The sequence below is a fragment of the Haliotis cracherodii genome, unplaced genomic scaffold (assembly GCF_022045235.1).
Source record: "Haliotis cracherodii isolate W230 unplaced genomic scaffold, xgHalCrac1.p SCAF_13, whole genome shotgun sequence".
In the NCBI taxonomy this organism is placed as follows: domain Eukaryota; kingdom Metazoa; phylum Mollusca; class Gastropoda; order Lepetellida; family Haliotidae; genus Haliotis; species Haliotis cracherodii.
The window spans coordinates 5,020,527-5,037,095 of record NW_027266268.1 but is presented as its reverse complement, the minus strand read 5'-3'; the positions used below and the strand labels follow the sequence as shown (position 1 = coordinate 5,037,095).

At 41.8% G+C, this 16,569-nt stretch overlaps 1 protein-coding gene across 2 annotated transcripts in view; it reads left to right on the top strand.

The window, feature by feature from the left end:
* LOC139459528 (multiple epidermal growth factor-like domains protein 8) overlaps window positions 1–16,569 on the top strand; it is a 64,578-nt gene that overhangs the window by 21,129 nt on the left and 26,880 nt on the right. For both annotated transcript variants that reach the window (XM_071241056.1, XM_071241055.1), the window contains exons 6-22: window positions 869–1,055; window positions 1,609–1,781; window positions 2,501–2,716; window positions 3,131–3,607; window positions 4,380–4,483; window positions 5,431–5,705; window positions 7,151–7,376; window positions 8,826–9,052; window positions 9,669–9,810; window positions 10,089–10,329; window positions 11,453–11,627; window positions 11,986–12,179; window positions 13,185–13,489; window positions 13,854–14,004; window positions 14,443–14,635; window positions 15,448–15,611; window positions 16,426–16,567. In XM_071241056.1, coding sequence (XP_071097157.1) covers window positions 869–1,055; window positions 1,609–1,781; window positions 2,501–2,716; window positions 3,131–3,607; window positions 4,380–4,483; window positions 5,431–5,705; window positions 7,151–7,376; window positions 8,826–9,052; window positions 9,669–9,810; window positions 10,089–10,329; window positions 11,453–11,627; window positions 11,986–12,179; window positions 13,185–13,489; window positions 13,854–14,004; window positions 14,443–14,635; window positions 15,448–15,611; window positions 16,426–16,567 — 3,592 coding nt within the window. The remainder of the gene's footprint in view (window positions 1–868; window positions 1,056–1,608; window positions 1,782–2,500; window positions 2,717–3,130; window positions 3,608–4,379; window positions 4,484–5,430; window positions 5,706–7,150; window positions 7,377–8,825; window positions 9,053–9,668; window positions 9,811–10,088; window positions 10,330–11,452; window positions 11,628–11,985; window positions 12,180–13,184; window positions 13,490–13,853; window positions 14,005–14,442; window positions 14,636–15,447; window positions 15,612–16,425; window positions 16,568–16,569) is intronic.

Genomic DNA, 16,569 nt, shown 5'->3' with positions numbered 1-16,569 from the left:
GATAAACATGTGTTTTCAGGTTTGCAGGTGTTATTTGGCAGGGATTTATCTCAGAGTCCAAACTAAAAAAAAATGAAAATAATTTGTGATATTTATCAAAAATCTTTTTTTTTTAATGTTCTTAGTTTCATAAATTTTGACGAATTGGGAAGTTTTTTAATTCAAATTAGGAATTTTTACTGTCTTTTGCTCAGACTTTGGGCTGAATATGGGCCTCTGAGCAGGTCGATATACATCCCTGATGGAGTATTGAATTTGATATTTGAAAAGTAAAATGAAATCTGTACTCATATAATGTTAAATTGTGTAAATTGAGATGTTACTGATAAATGATACATATGTATACATGTATGTCTCTACCTCATGTTAAGTCACATGTTCCAAATCACAGTGACAGCAGAGTGACTTGTTGTGTTACCCTTATGTCATAGATGCAACCTATGCTGAATCGGGTGGTCAGGCTCAGGGACTTGGTTGATAGCGTGTCCTCCTAATCCGTCGGCTTGGATTGTTGCTCACAATATCAATCACAGGATTCTCTGGTCCAAACTTGATTGTTTATAGGCCATTGTCGTATAGGTGGAATATTTCTGAGTGTTGGGTTAGATAAAAAACAAAAACAAACAAAAACTTGTATTATTATTAGAAGAAAAAGGTCCCGTTCTATAAGTGATTGTAGTCTGTATTAAAATATGGGAGTTACGATCAACTTAGCTCTACTATCGCTTATGTTACCATGGTAACCATAAGGATGTGACATTGTGTGTTACATTACCTTGGTATCAGTTAGGATGTGATGTATTGAGTTATGTTACCATGGAAACAGCAAGGATGTGATATATGGTGTGTTATGATACCATGGTTACAGATATGCTTGGAGAGAAGTCACAGTGAACTCCTTTCCAGTTGTCCTGGTATCTGTCAAGCCTTACATTCGTGTGGCTCGTGTGCAAGTCAAGGTCGCGGGGTGGATGTCACCAACTCCCCCAGGCTCCATGTGTACAACGAGAAGTGCATGTGGTGTGTCAAAGAGGCCCAGTGTCAGAAACAGACAGGTAACATGGCGTCCTCAGTTCTGGCAATTTAGTAACATTTCAGAGATTGAAATGAAATATTGCCAGCAGTTTACAATACTCTGCAACAGAAACACATCCACTAGGAAGGCTTCCAATATCAACAGACCTTGAACCTTTGTCCGTATTTTAAATAAGGCAAGAAAGCTAAAGGGTCACTGTCAAACCCTACTGTTAAAAGAATGCTTTAGGGGATCCCCAGATTCAAATACAACGCAGGATGTCTTTTATGAAACTTTTCTGTTTTATGCCCAATTTATTAATAATTAGAAACAGTTGCAAATCCTTGTCTTTTATCAAACATTTTGTGTTTATAATTTAACTTATCATTTGTTTATTGTTTCCAGATTTTCATTAATATGAAGTAATATACATTGTAAATGATCAGTTGATTGATTCCTTGATTAGGAACTGAAACCTGTCAGTCGACATGAAATTGATTCATTGGAACAGCACTTTCTGCTATGGCCCAGGTCACATAGTGACTGCAGTGCTAATGTATAGGAGTTACAAATGCCAGAATGGCTTGTTTCAGATCCCAGAGGAACATGCGAGTCGGCCAATAACACCGAGTCTGGGCTTGAGGGCTGGTGGGAGGGGCTGAGCCGGAACCTGACCACCATAGAGCAGTGTGTCCTGGAGGACTTCCCTGCTGGGCTGCACTGGATCCGCTACAGGAGTCCCAAGAACGCCACCTTTCCTGATGAAGTAAGCAACACTTCATTGTTTGGCTGTTTAGATCACCGGGTACACATGAACAAAATGTGTATAACATGGATTTATACGGGATTCTAAACTAAGTGCCCTTGGCAGCCAATTTGGGAATGTTTTGTTTTCGTTTTGCTAAAATTGATGAGTGGAATACAAGTCACTTCTAAAAGGCCAATAACATTTGTTTTTACTGTATTATATGAATTCCGTTTGGGAATTTTTACTGACATCTGCTGAAGACTTGGGAAGTATGGTCAAAGAGCCTAACAAAATTACCCTGGCCAGCGGATCTGTGCATTTCAATATTGCATTCTCAGTGGATATCATCCCTTTCAGACCTCTCGGCTACTATATCCTGGCCTTTGAAAATTCTTGATGCAGATTGGTCAGAGGTTTCAAAAAAAACAAAACAACATCTCTGATTGAAACAGATGATTTGATGAATGCATCACTGCAGAAGTCAATATTTGTTGGTGTATTCTTTCTGTTTCGTTGTTTTTAGGCATTTTGTGTCTGTTTTCTGTTTAGCAGCCTCATATCTATAGGTAACAGCTCTACATTGAAAAGACAGTTTGTTAATCTACTAGCCCAGTCTTTCATAAATATTGACTAATGATTTCCATGACATTAATAGTGAAAAGGGAAAAGATTTTTTTCAGAGTTTGAAACTTTGGGTAAATTTACGCAAGTACCAACAATCTTGTAATCATTTTCAGGTGACCCTGATTCGCAAGGCAGAAGCTCGTCTGAAGTTTGTCTACAACTTTGAAGGAGAAGTGGCAAGGCCATTTGTGTACAGTGCTGACATCATCGGCTACTTGCATCCGCTTAATGCAGTGCCCACCCCCGACCGCGAGCTGTGTCTGTACCTGGGTATCCAGCAGGCTGAGGGCAAACTCTATCTCAGCCGGGATGAGTCCAGGGATCACAAGGTATGTCACAGCTGTTCAAGCTCTGGAACTTTAGGACAGTACCCTTGCTTCGTGCTTGCTGGCTATATAGCAGGGTTAGACATCCTCTGAATGTAGGACCCCTTACCTCATGCTTGCTAGCTTTGTAGTAGGGTTAGACAACCTCTGAATGTAGGACCCCTTACCTCATGCTTGCTAACTATGTAGTAGGGTTAGACATCCTCTGAATGTAGGACCCCTTACCTTCTACTTCCAATAAGAGACAATTATTAATTGAATAGTTTCTATGGATACCATGTTATACCCAGCTGATTACCAAAACATTTATTCCTGAGCGAAGTCTTAATCTTGGTGACCCTTGCTGTCATATGGTAGGAATAATGGTTAGACTCAACTCACTTTGTTATTTTTTTGACAAGATGGTTTTATTTTCAGGAACTTGTATCCCATGTGGAGAGCCAGAATGAATATACTTCTGCAGAGGCTCGTCGTCGTGACAACAGTCCAGTCTTCCCCTACGTTCAGAGTGGCTTCAAGTACTATGTGGAACAAGAAACGGAACAAAAGATTAAAAGCAGCCAGAACCTGAACAGCAACGATATGTTCTATCCTTCATCACATACAAGAGTGGCCTGGAACCGAGAAATCAAAGCCACCTTCAACCAGCCCCGAGACATCACGTATGAGTTCCTGGAGCCGTACAGGAATGGCTCCTGCGGTGGCCATTACAACTGCCTGTCCTGCCTGACTGACTCCCTGTGCAGCTGGTGTCCTGCAACAGACACCTGCTTGAGACGGGACACTTTGAGTAACGAGTCTGCATGTAATGGCGCTCATGATCCCTACTTGATAACCAGCATGGCAGAGTGCCCTTGTTGTGACTACTATGTCAACTGCCACACTTGTGCATCAGTAAGTGTCTTCTCAGTTCTCTGTGCGGATCAGGATATATTATTGGGCTCCCCTTGAGTCATGTTTGTTGAGAGAAGTGACTCACTCTGTCAGTGGTCTGACTCGGAGACACCCGTGAAGATCCGGGTTAGAATAGGTCTTCAGCAACCAATGCTTGCTGTAAAGGGCAACTACAGAGATCCCACGTTACAAAGCTACCTGCGGGATCGTGGGATCCGGTGGTCAGACTCACTGACTTGGTTGATGCATGTCGTCATATCCTAATCACTGGATTGTCTGGTCCAGACTCGAATATTTACAAACCGCCGTCATACAGCTGTATTATTGCCGAGTGCAGCGTTAAACAAAAAACATAGATCATTGCTTATTCTGCCAAATGCAGGTTGGCACTTGATGTAGCTGTAATACTGGGGCTGATGCATAAAATAACATTCACTCACTCTTTTATTGGTACAAAAGTCCTCTGTACCTTAAGTCACAAAAGCCAACTCAATTCATGATTGTTTGACCACAATAGCTGAAGTGTATGGATATTATTTGGAGGAGTGTTTGTGTTTACTTTGCTTCTTTTAGATCTTTCGACTGTAATAAATAGTGTTATCAATTACTTGCTGAGCTCTGCAAATGTTTACATTGACTGAAGGCTGTCTGCTGGTATGCTTTTGTGTTCACTGCATCATACTGAACTGTCATGCATCGGAAGTTCTTTGGTGAAAAGTAACTGACTACAGACCTAAATCACACAATACATCTTTGGTCATCTGTTTCCTAGAACCCCCTGTGTGAGTGGGTGTCTGGTGATGGTCAGTGTACAAGACGTGGGCGTGTTGAGCAGACAATACGCAATGCCAGTGAATGCCATCCACCTTGCCACATGTAAGTAAACTCGGTTATTGTCATGATTGTATGTTCTCTATGCAACAATGCTACAAACTATATATTTCATCAGGCACAAATGTATTTGTACCAAGGCTGAATGGGTTGCCAGTACCTTCGCTTGATTGGCGACACTCAGGTGGCCACATTAACTATAATTCAGTAGGGGAGTACTTGTAGCTAAAGTGAGGATTGGGTGGCCACATTAACTACTGTTCAGTAGGGGAGTACTTGTAGCTAAAGTGAGGATTGGGTGGCCACATTAACTACTGTTCAGTAGGGGAGTGCTTGTAGCTAAAGTGAGGATTGGGTGGCCACATTAACTACTGTTCAGTCGGGGAGTGCTTGTAGCTAAAGTGAGGATTGGGTGGCCACATTATCTATTGTTCAGTAGGGGAGTGCTTGTAGCTAAAGTGAGGATTGGGTGGCCACATTAACTACTGTTCAGTAGGGGAGTACTTGTAGCTAAAGTGAGGATTGGGTGGCCACATTAACTATTGTTCAGTAGGGGTATGCTTGTAGCTGAAGTGAGGATTGGGTGGCCACTTTAACTATTGTTCAGTAGGGGTGTGCTTGTAGCTAAAGTGAGGATTGGGTGGCCACATTAACTACTGTTCAGTAGGGGTGTGCGTGTAGCTGAAGTGAGGATTGGGTGGCCACATTAACTACTGTTCAGTAGGGGAGTGCTTGTAGCTAAAGTGAGGATTGGGTGGCCACATTAACTATTGTTCAGTAGGGGTTTGCTTGTAGGATTGGATGGCCACGTTATATATGATTTGGCTGCAATATTATCAAAAACTTTAAACATACCTGCTTAATTCCCCATGTCTATGTTATGTAACTTAAAAGGGCCAAGCTCAATTTTTACCACAATTTGTGCCTGTTGCGCAGATGTTTAATTCAGCCAATGTTCTATGATAAAAAAAATTATTTATGAAACTTTGCAGGCGCACCACATGCACTGACTGCACCCACGGGCAGGAGAAGTGTGCATGGTGCAAGAACACCAAGAAGTGCTTGCCCTTCTCCGACTACGTCACTCGCTACCTCATGGGGGAGTGTACAGGCTGGGTGGACAACGACCGCAAGGGCATCAACTGCAGTGACTGCTCCCACTACAACACGTGCAAGTCCTGCATCCAGAACTACGGGCATGGGTGTGGCTGGTGTGGCAGCATGGAAAACCCCACCATCGGGGTGTGCCTGAATGGGGACTTCTCAGGTATGTCACTTCTATCCTTGTTGTGATTCTGGGTTAGACAGGTCCCTTGCAACCTATGTCAGTGTCGCATAAACAGTTCTGCTAATGTGTACAGTTTATCTGTTGACTCACTTCACATCCTCTGGGGTTTCAGAATAGCACCCAGTAAGCCATGTTCGTAGAATGGTTGAATGACTCAGTGGATCCAGTGGTCAGACTCAGTGACTGGGTTGCCCATGTGTCATTGTCCTTCGACAAGTTTGGACTTTAGCAACGGCACTGCTTATTTTATCAATCAATGCTGCTTATGTCAATCACTCTATTTCTTACTCTATCATATAGCTGGAATATTGCTGATTGCGGCGTTAAATAGTGGACAATCCTGTCTGTGCCATATCTTTAGGTCACGCATCCTCGGGAATTCTGGGAAAGAAGAGGTCCACAGTATGTTATGGTTGTCGAGGCCCTGAGATTGAGGGAACCGAACAATTCATAGTAAAATGGAACATATTGTTCGCTTAGGTCCTGAGATGGAGGGAACCGAACAATTCATAGTAAAATGTAACATATTGTTCACTTAGGTCCTGAGATGGAGGGAACCGAACAATTCATAGTAAAATGTAACATATTGTTCGCTTAGGTCCTGAGATGGAGGGAACCAAACAATTCATAGTAAAATGGAACATATTGTTCACTTAGGCCCTGAGATGGAGGGAACAGAACAATTCATAGTAAAATGGAACATATTGTTCGCTTAGGTCCTGAGATGGAGGGAACCAAACAATTCATAGTAAAATGGAACATATTGTTCGCTTAGGTCCTGAGATGGAGGGAATCGAACAATTCATAGTTAAATGGAACATATTGTTCGCTTAGGTCCTGAGATGGAGGGAACCGAACAATTCATAGTAAAATGGAACATACTGTTCGCTTAGGTCCTGAGATGGAGGGAACCGAACAATTCATAGTAAAATGTAACATATTGTTCCCTTAGGCCCTGAGATGGAGGGAACCGAACAATTCATAGTAAAATGTAACATATTGTTCGCTTAGGTCCTGAGATGGAGGGAACCGAACAATTCATAGTAAAATGTAACATATTGTTCGCTTAGGTCCTGAGATGGAGGGAACCGAACAATTCATAGTAAAATGGAACATACTGTTCGCTTAGGTCCTGAGATGGAGGGAACCGAACAATTCATAGTAAAATGTAACATATTGTTCCCTTAGGCCCTGAGATGGAGGGAACCGAACAATTCATAGTAAAATGTAACATATTGTTCGCTTAGGTCCTGAGATGGAGGGAACCGAACAATTCATAGTAAAATGTAACATATTGTTCACTTAGGCCCTGAGATGGAGGGAACAGAACAATTCATAGTTAAATGTTACATATTGTTTGCTTAGGCCCTGAGATTGAGGGAACCGAACAATTCATAGTTAAATGTTACATATTGTTCACTTAGGCCCTGAGGTAGAAGGAAACTGTTCTGCCCTGATCAGCGAGGAGCACAACGTGTCAGGATCGGAACCAGCCAACTGGGTCTATGACATCTGTATGGACGTGGAGGAGTGTCTCTTGGGGCTGTATGAGTGCCACCCTAATGCCACCTGCATCAACACATTCGACTCGTACGAGTGCCAGTGCAACCAGGGCTTCCATGACGTGGGCGGGGGAGTCTGTGAAGAAACGTAAGTGTTGCTGGAGAAATTCCCAAGAAATTTAAGTACGTTATTCCCCATAATTCTTCATCATTTCAAAAGTATTTTATATTCTACAAAATGTGAGTGTTCACTTGTATATTAGTTTTAGAATTATGTGAGTTAGTTGTGCATGGAGGTGAACTAACATCTCTTAATTTACTCAGATGATATTGATTTTGCCATTACAAGGGATCAATGTTTCAAAGTTTCGTCGATAAAGGATCATTTAATAACAAGTTTTTTAAAAGAAGTAGAATTGATTGATAATTTTTTATGTACATAGTTATTTTTTGCGAAATGGTAGTGTATAATTATTAACCTAGATTGTTTGTGGCTGTGCCCTTGAACGGTGTTGAATTAGTGTAAAATTATTGTCCTCCTGAGAGGGTATCATAAGACCAAATCATTCAGATTGTTATTCCTACCATAATTTTTAATCGTAGAATATTTGTAAATTTTAATTAGTGGCTAAAATTGACTACAATCACCAGCAGCTGAAGTGATGTTGTAAATCCTGCTGGGGAACCGTGAAGGTAGCAGAAGTGTTGTAAGTCCCCACGGTCCCCAAGTATGGTGGCCTACCTTTGGTTGCTGGCGATCTCTAGCCCGTTTTTATAATGTATTGTTGAATCATAGGTTATTCTTTTAATTGTTCACGCAACTAGTTTTACTTCTAAACTTTGATAGTCTAGTTATTATACTGTCTGTCAATGACAGGTTTTTATTTTTTCTAAGTTTAAGTATTATTAATGTTCTCGTCACGATATGGCTTAAATATTGCCGATGTGACGTTAAATTTTAACTCACTCACTCACTCATTAAATATGGTACACATGCATTACACCGGACGTTTATCAGCCATGTTTGTTTATTGCTACTAATATAAGTTATTTCTCTATTTGGAAAATAACGTGATAAAGCTCAAAATAAACAGACAAAATTATTCCCCTTGCATTTGTATGGTTTGATATGATTAAACCTTGAAATTGAATGTCAAAACAATCAATAAACATAAAAAAATTGACTTCATCGACGAAAAAGTACTCGAAAATAGAAGTTCCACATGATGGTGTACGATAACCTCTTTAGTGACATCCCTCAGAGCAACAAGCCCCCGGAAGCCCCCTATTATTTTTGCGAGGCAACAAAAAATGAAGTCTAAAAAACTTGGAAACCATTTCAAAAGAAGGAGCTTGTGCACACCTCTTACCAAAATTGCATTCTTGCCTTAAATGTTACTAATATTAATTAAAAGTAAAATTTTGATTTTAATCTGAAATATTTCGTGAGAAATCAATTTTTACTGAAGTACAATTACTGTTGCATTTTTTAATGTAAAACATTCTTGTAATCTGAAGTCATAACTATGTAATAATGCTTTTTCAAAGAGCTGACCATTTCTCCTTAGATGTAGTTAAAACCTTCCCCCATCTGCAGGTGCTTCCACACTTGTGTCCATGGCAACTGCTCTGGCCCCATGAACTACCAGTGCATCTGCCACCTGGGATGGACAGGGATGGACTGCAACACCAACTGTGGCTGCAACAATCACAGCACCTGCGAGAGAGGAGTGGGCATCTGTGACGAGTGTCAGAACCACACGACCGGCCCCAGCTGCAATCTGTGCAGGGCTGGAAGCTATGGCAACCCAAAGAATCTTGATGGTACGAGGTGCTTTGGAATTATTTCAAAAGTTTGATGTCAGATGAAGATTGTAATTCTTCAAGTTTTCTTATGGTTTTCTCATGAAATAATCAACTTTTCAGGAATTTGACATTTCAAATTCAATTAGTAATAGCTCTAATCGCCATATTTGTTGTTAGCTCACCTGACTGAAAGTCAAGCGGGCTTACTGGTATGTCATGGGCTGCTTTGCTGGCGTTTGTTGGCGCCAGCATCTGCAGACATTTTCTCTTCAGAACCAATAAAGCTAAAACTTCACATGCTTGTCTCACTAATGATGCCACTGCAGCCATTTTTATAATGCTAATTTTGGCCATTTCTCTGCCAACGTTATTTAAATGTAATGAAATTTGGTATATGTGTAGTTAGTACTGGTGCTCAACATATACTGGTATGTTCGGGGGGGGGGGCAGGCAATTGTTTTGTTCGATTTTTGTTGTATTTTTTAAATTTTTTGACCTTGATTCAAAACTTGATGGATAATACTAGAAACTGAAATGTGTTATGGTCCATTTTTGTTCATTCTACAGAGGTTTCAAATATTATATTTTCCTGCACAATTATGTTACAATGTGTAATAACTTGCTCCTGTTTCAGGTTGTGTGCCCTGTGAGTGTAATGGGCATGGTGACCTGCCCCGCGGAACATGCAACAACGCCACTGGGAAGTGCTACTGCACTGACAACACAGTGGGGGAGAGCTGTGACACCTGTGAGCAGGGCTATTACGGGGACCCATGGTGAGTGCAGGCGTAAAGGCTGTAAATATTACTTGTAATCCACAGTGAATCGATGCATGGGTATGCATATCGTGAGGTGAAAATTTGTGATGCTAGGGTGAATCATGACGTCCTCAGTGGAAATATTGCTGACTGACGAAAACAATGATAACAATGATCAGTTCAGTCAGTCAGTCGGTCCGTCCGTCCGTCAGTCAGTCAGTCAGTCAGTCACTTCAATCACTTCAGTCAGTCAGTCAGTCAGTCAGTCAGTCTCATGGCTATGTCTCTATCTGCAGGAGTGGAGGAAAGTGCTACCTTCAGTGTGACGGACGTATGATCAGAACAGGGATTACCCGAGGGGCTGTTGGAACTCACAAAGGCAGCGGACTCAAACACAAGGCCAACACTTACTGCTTGTGGGTGCTGTCGTACTTCGACAAAATAGACATACCCCACATGAGGAGTTCACGCAAGATGTTGACAGCTCCAACCATCGTCATCTCCATCGAGGGCGTCCTGCATGTCAACTGTGGACAGGTAGGTGTGGGCGTCGCCCAAAGAACAAAATATAGGGAACCATTCTGACCCCCTAAACAACAAATTGTTATTTTTAAGCACTTTCATTAAAGTAGATTTTAGGGCTCACTACCGCAACACAAAAGATCTGAGTTCATTTCCATTACAGGTCCTGTCAGCATGACGTTTCACAAACTTTGAAAGATCAGTGAAATGACTAACAGGAAGTTGATAGGCAGCTTCTTGATATTTATGGCACTAGTTTCAAACTGGCCCCTTCCATTCCAAGCTTAACTTTCGAAAATATTTTTGGATTCAAAATTTGAAACAAGTTTGAAAGGTGTAATTGATGGCTGAGATTTTATGGCAGTCCTTCCCTATGGAAACAGATGGAAACTGTCATAATAACCTGACTGTCTTTTGGAATGCCTTGTGTTAACCTTTAAAGGTGGCATGGTTAGAAAACTCATTTGGACTTTCACTTGGAGTTTCTGGATCTGCTAGCGGTGTTGGTTGGGTAAAGCTGGTTCTGACGTGACCTGTAATGGATTTCCTAAGATCTTTGTGTAGCAGTAGCGAGCACTAAGATCTGATTTAATGAGATTGTAAGCTGGAGAAACCTTTGAAAGGTAAAGACATTTATCACAAGTGTTAAGATAACCAATGACTGATTATTTTTATGAATAAATCTAAATGTTTTAACTTGCAACTGCATTATGTATATGAAAATACAGGAAATAAGACAGATTTTTTATTTCCAATGTGAAATATTTACAAAATTTTTATTAACTGAAAATATCCTCTTGGGTCAAGGACTTGCTCATGTTAACAACTGTAAGAAATACAACCCAAATCTTTTTATGCCAGCCTTTTTTTTTGACACGTTTGGGTCATACTGCTGGATTTGATGTGATAAGTCCAAGCTGTAAAAGTGTTAAGATGAAAACTATTAGTTATGTCAATGATCCTCGGGACAGGTTTGTCAACTTTTGACCAAAAGCGCCTGTATATAAAAATATGCATGTGCAGTCAGTCTGTGCCAAACAGCTCTACTAGTAGAACTTGTCAGTGCCTTCCAGCCTGTGGGTATCGCTTGATTGCTTCCTTGAATGCAGACTGTCCTATATCAATGTGGTGTTTGCAGGACTCGGTGTATGTATATGATGATATCCCGGACTTCGTGAATGGCCCCAGGGATGCGGAGAATGTGAGCAACGCTGTGCTGCTAGGGGCATTCTGTGGCATGAATCCTGGCAATGACCTGGTTGTGAAGGCACACACAGGCACCATCGTAATCTACTTCGAAGCTGACCTCACACGTAAGTCGTGACAGGGGAATTATGATCTGAGCTTGCATTTCCTTACCTGGTCCCCTTCCACAAGGCTATCTTAGCACTTCAACTATGTTAAGATATAGATACATTTTCTTTTTCTTTTTTACCCATCATTTTTTTCATCATTCTTATTCAGGATATGTAGGGTAGGTAACTTTGGACACTTCAATGACAAACAGTACTTTTGCTTTCTGAAATGATACAGATGGTGGCGATAGCTAAACTCAATGATACTTACCAAAAAAACTACATCTTGATACTAGTCAAGCAGTAGGTTCTGTGAGCAGACGAAGATACAAGCTTACCCTCCAAACACCACTCACTCATTCTTTCTGTACTTCAGATCCTTCCAAGACCATTGGTTTCAATGCCAGCTATCAGGTGATACAGTGCCCTGACCATTGCCATGGTAACCGGATGTGTGTGGATCACAAGTGTGTGTGTATACCAGGCCATGGGGGATACATGTGTGAGATCGACCTGTGTCCGAACAATTGCTCCAGCTCTGTGGGAGACGGACAGGGACGCTGTGATGATGTGAGTCTGGGCTTTACTCTCGGTGGATGAGCTAGCTGATGGATGCTTGGTTTTAAAAGGGATGACGATGAAGTGTCAGAGTAATTGAAAGGAGAGGCATCAGTGGTGGAGGTATGAAGGAGATAATGGTTGATGAGTAAATGGAGATAATGGTTGGTGAGTGAATGGAGATAATGGTTGATGAGTGAATGGAGATAATGGTGGATGAGTAAATGGAGATAATGGTTGATGAGTGAATGGAGATAATGGTTGATGAGTGAATGGAGATAATGGTTGATGAGTAAATGGAGATAATGGTTGATGAGTAAATGGAGATAACGGTTGATGAGTAAATGGAGATAATGGTTGATGAGTAAATGGCGATAATGGTTGATGAGTGAATGGAGATAATGGTTGGTGAGTAAATGGAGATAATGGTTGATGAGTGAATGGAGATAATGGTTGATGAGTAAATGGAGATAATGGTTGATGAGTGAATGGAGATAATGGTTGGTGAGTGAATGGAGATAATTTGTTGGAAGGATGGTTGGCAAGTGAAAATCGTTCACGAGATACACAGTCACAATGCGAACCATTTGGACTTGTTTCTATACTCTATGAATTCATCGTTCAAAAACTGACTGACACTGGCACTGGCACTTGCCAAAAAATCCCTCAAAAATCTTTTTGATGGAAAGGATGTCTTCTTATCAATCCAAACTGGCAGTGGCTTTGGTTTCTAGGCAATACAAGTGACCTCCCTTACCCATTTTCTTTTTCCTTATCTCAACGTTTGTCAGTAAAATATTAATGAAAATCAAGGGCAGGTAATTTAAGATTGCAAGAACCACAGGGATGGGTGAGGCCCTGGAGATAAAGAAAATGGGATCATTGATCACAACAACAATCACTCCATTGTACGGACCTGACTCGATTATCTGCAGGCCGCTGTTATGCATACGGAATATTGCTCTGCAGTGTTAAACAACAGACAACACCATACAAACTATTTTTTGTGTTATCCAGGTGTATGGTGTGTGTATCTGTAATCAAGGCTTTGGAGGATCAGCATGTGACATGAATATCACAAACGTCAGCGAGCCCCACTTACAGATCCTGACGGACCCCCAGCGCATCTTGAACCAGCGCAACAAGCTGCCCTCCTCCCGCGTGGGACACACCCTCACATCCTGTGGGGATGACATGCTCTACTTGTTCGGGGGCTACAACTCGGAAAGCCAGCTTCTCAATGACATGTGGGTGTTTGATATCAAGCTCTCCAAGTGGAAAAGTATCATCTTGCCAATATCTGAAGAGGAGCCATCTGGAAGGTGAGTGCTCATCTTGATGAGGCCCGGTGTGTGTTGTGTTAGCAAGGTTCTTACAGGCTTGAAAAGGCCTTGGTCAACCTTGAAAAGCCTTGAATTTGTGCAAAATGAGTTTTAAAAGTTTTAAAACACACTAAGTTTTTTTTCAAACAAATAAATGCAACTATGTTGGAGAAATGCTCTACAGCTATGCTGAGTTTGTGTAATATGTTTGTGTGCGCTAGGTTTTGTCAAGAACAGTAAGTACCACCCTAAAGAAACCCAGGGGAACATGTTCATAATTGTCCTTATGTTGGAAATGATTGGGGTATTTGTCATGTTTACGGTGAAGAATTCCTCGATCTCTAACACTGCGATATGTTGGCAGGTATTTCCATGCAGCGGCCTGTATCCCCAAACGTAAAATTATCTACGTATTCGGTGGGTTTGTGATGGACAGAAACCGCCATGGTCTACTGAAGGCAACCAATGAGCTGTGGAAGTTCACCCTGGAGTCCAACATCTGGTCCAAGGAGGAGGTGAGTGACAGCAGGGACAAAGTCACAAATTGTCTGTATAACAGGCTTCACATACGCTTGAAATGTGTTTCAGTTTAACCCTGCTCACTGAAAAATACTTAAAGGGACAATAGCAATAGCCCTAAGATGATCATAACTCCTATACTTCAACATAGGCTTACGACAGTCATAGCCCTAATGTTATCGTAACTCCCATACCTTAATATAGGCTTACGATAGTTGCAGCGCTATCGCTTTGTGGAATGTGTCCATGGTTCAGAATTATGACTCTCAAATGCTACTAGTCAGTGATGCCCTCATTGGATTTTTGCTTGTCCTAAGCACATTTTAGAAGCCTTGGGCTAGTGGACTAGCATGAATTTTGAAGGCTAATATCACAAGTGGGTTACTGTCTAGCAGTTAAGATCAGTGGGGTACAAGTGAAATGGTGTGTTGCAGGTACCGAAGTACGTGCCCCCTCTGGCCGGCCACAGTCTTACTGAAGTCGGGGATGCTATGCTGATCGTGATCGGCGGCTTCTCCACAGAAGACTACTTCTCTGACATGGTGTTTGAGTACAAGGTGGATGAGAAAAAGGACCTGAGGTGGAGGCTGTACGGGATGGAGAACCTCGCTGGTGCTATCCCTGTTGGTAAGTGGGTTCTGCCATTCTATGTTCGTTCTCACAATTTGCAATTTGCTGTGGACAGTTGTGTCTCTTGAGTGTAAATCCCAGATCTTCTCCACTAACAATCCCATTGTCTGTCAGTATCATGGCTTTCACTTGTTTCAGACCCGTGAAGATCCAGGTTAGAATAGGCCTTCAGCGACCCATGCTTGCCGTAAGAGGCTACTATGCTTGTTGTAAGAGGCGACTAACAGGATTGGGTGGTCACACTTGTTTCATGTTTCATGTTTCATATTTCCAACCTGGGGTAAAAGTACCCCCTCACCACTTGCTCTTTGGCTGTAGACTGGGTTTCCAGCAAAATAGCTTCAAAGAATATTGAGCGTGTTAAAGGGTGATGGGGTGACCTAGTGGTTAAGGCGTTTGCTCATCATGCCAGTTCCAAAGGGTACAATGAGTGGAATCCATTTCTGTTGTCCCCCAGTGGGATGTTGTTGGAATATTGGTAAAAGTTGCATAGAATCGAAACCGCTCACTCACTGAAAGAATTTAAGGGTATGCTCCTTCCCTTCGGATTTTGGCCTTAGAAGTCAACTGATTGCTTGTAATGTGTAGTAAGTGATAAATGTCTGATCTGTGTGACTTCCAGCTTTCCTCTCACCTAAATCTGACACAGTATGATATAAATGTATTCTGATTATCATGGTGGCATTAAGCCCACCTCACTCCTTGTCTGGACTTGTTGCCCAGTCTGCATGTTGTTGACACTGTACTGGTGCTGCTCATGACAGGAGACAGTAGTGGTGAAGTCAGTCAACGGTGTGTTGTGTTTTCAGGTCTGTATGGCCACAGTGCAGTGTTTGAGCCCATATCGCATACAATCTACGTTTATGGCGGCTACATGTACAAATCCGGCAGCTGGTATGTGTCACGTGACCTACACGCCTATGATGTAGTTGCTTCAATGTGGAGTCTGCTGGTTCCGGAGGGGAATGGAGAGGTGAGATATGCACTGAAACCAAGGTTCACACAGACTACAAAAGGTGTTCAGTTGGCAGTCAGGCCTTGTGTTTCAATATGTCTTGTAAAGACATTTGTATTCTATTAAATGACTTTTTATTCCATTTTATATGCATGCTAATTAAAAACAAGTTATGTGTGTATTAGCAGGGCTTACATTAGGTATACAAACATGCACCAGTGCAACCTTTTATTGAAAAATACAATCTAATATGTCAAAAACATTGTCCTCAAACATTGATCTTTGAGGACATTCAGTAACTCCAGACTTAAGTCAATGACCCCTTTTTATTGTGTAATTTGTCATGGTTTGGGGGTCTTTGACGATGTGGAAATTTCAAATTTATGCTCACGTTTCAACTTTATGCTCACGTTTCAACTTTGATAAATTAATGGGTACAGGGCGCAACCTGGTTTTGTGTGGTGCAACTGGGTTTCCATGTCAACATGCACCTGGTGGATGATGCTGGATGATAACCAGGGTGGTGTTATAACCCGGGGAGGTTGGTGTGCTGAAGTTGACCACCTGACAAAAGTGAATTGGCATTATAACGGGGGAACATTATGACCAGGGGCATTATAACCAGGGTACACTGTACATAGTGTCTACCTTAATTCTATGGTTTGGTAAGCCCCTAAACCAGGGGATGAGAAGGTGAGGTTTGTCTGATCAATTATTGACAGGACCCTGTCATTGGGTAGGAATATGGCTGAATCCAGCATTAAACAACAAATAATAATGATAATGCCTGGGAACTTTGACAGAGGATGAGCTTGATGTTTGTCTGTTGAAGGTTACTGCCAGGGCCTTTCATACTGCCGTGCACTTGGAGGACAAAATGGTGGTGATCGGTGGTCTGGAGGCAGATGGGAGCCGAGTGGGGCACCTGCTGATCTACAAGTATCGGTGCAACACTCGCCACAAAGTTGACAAAGGT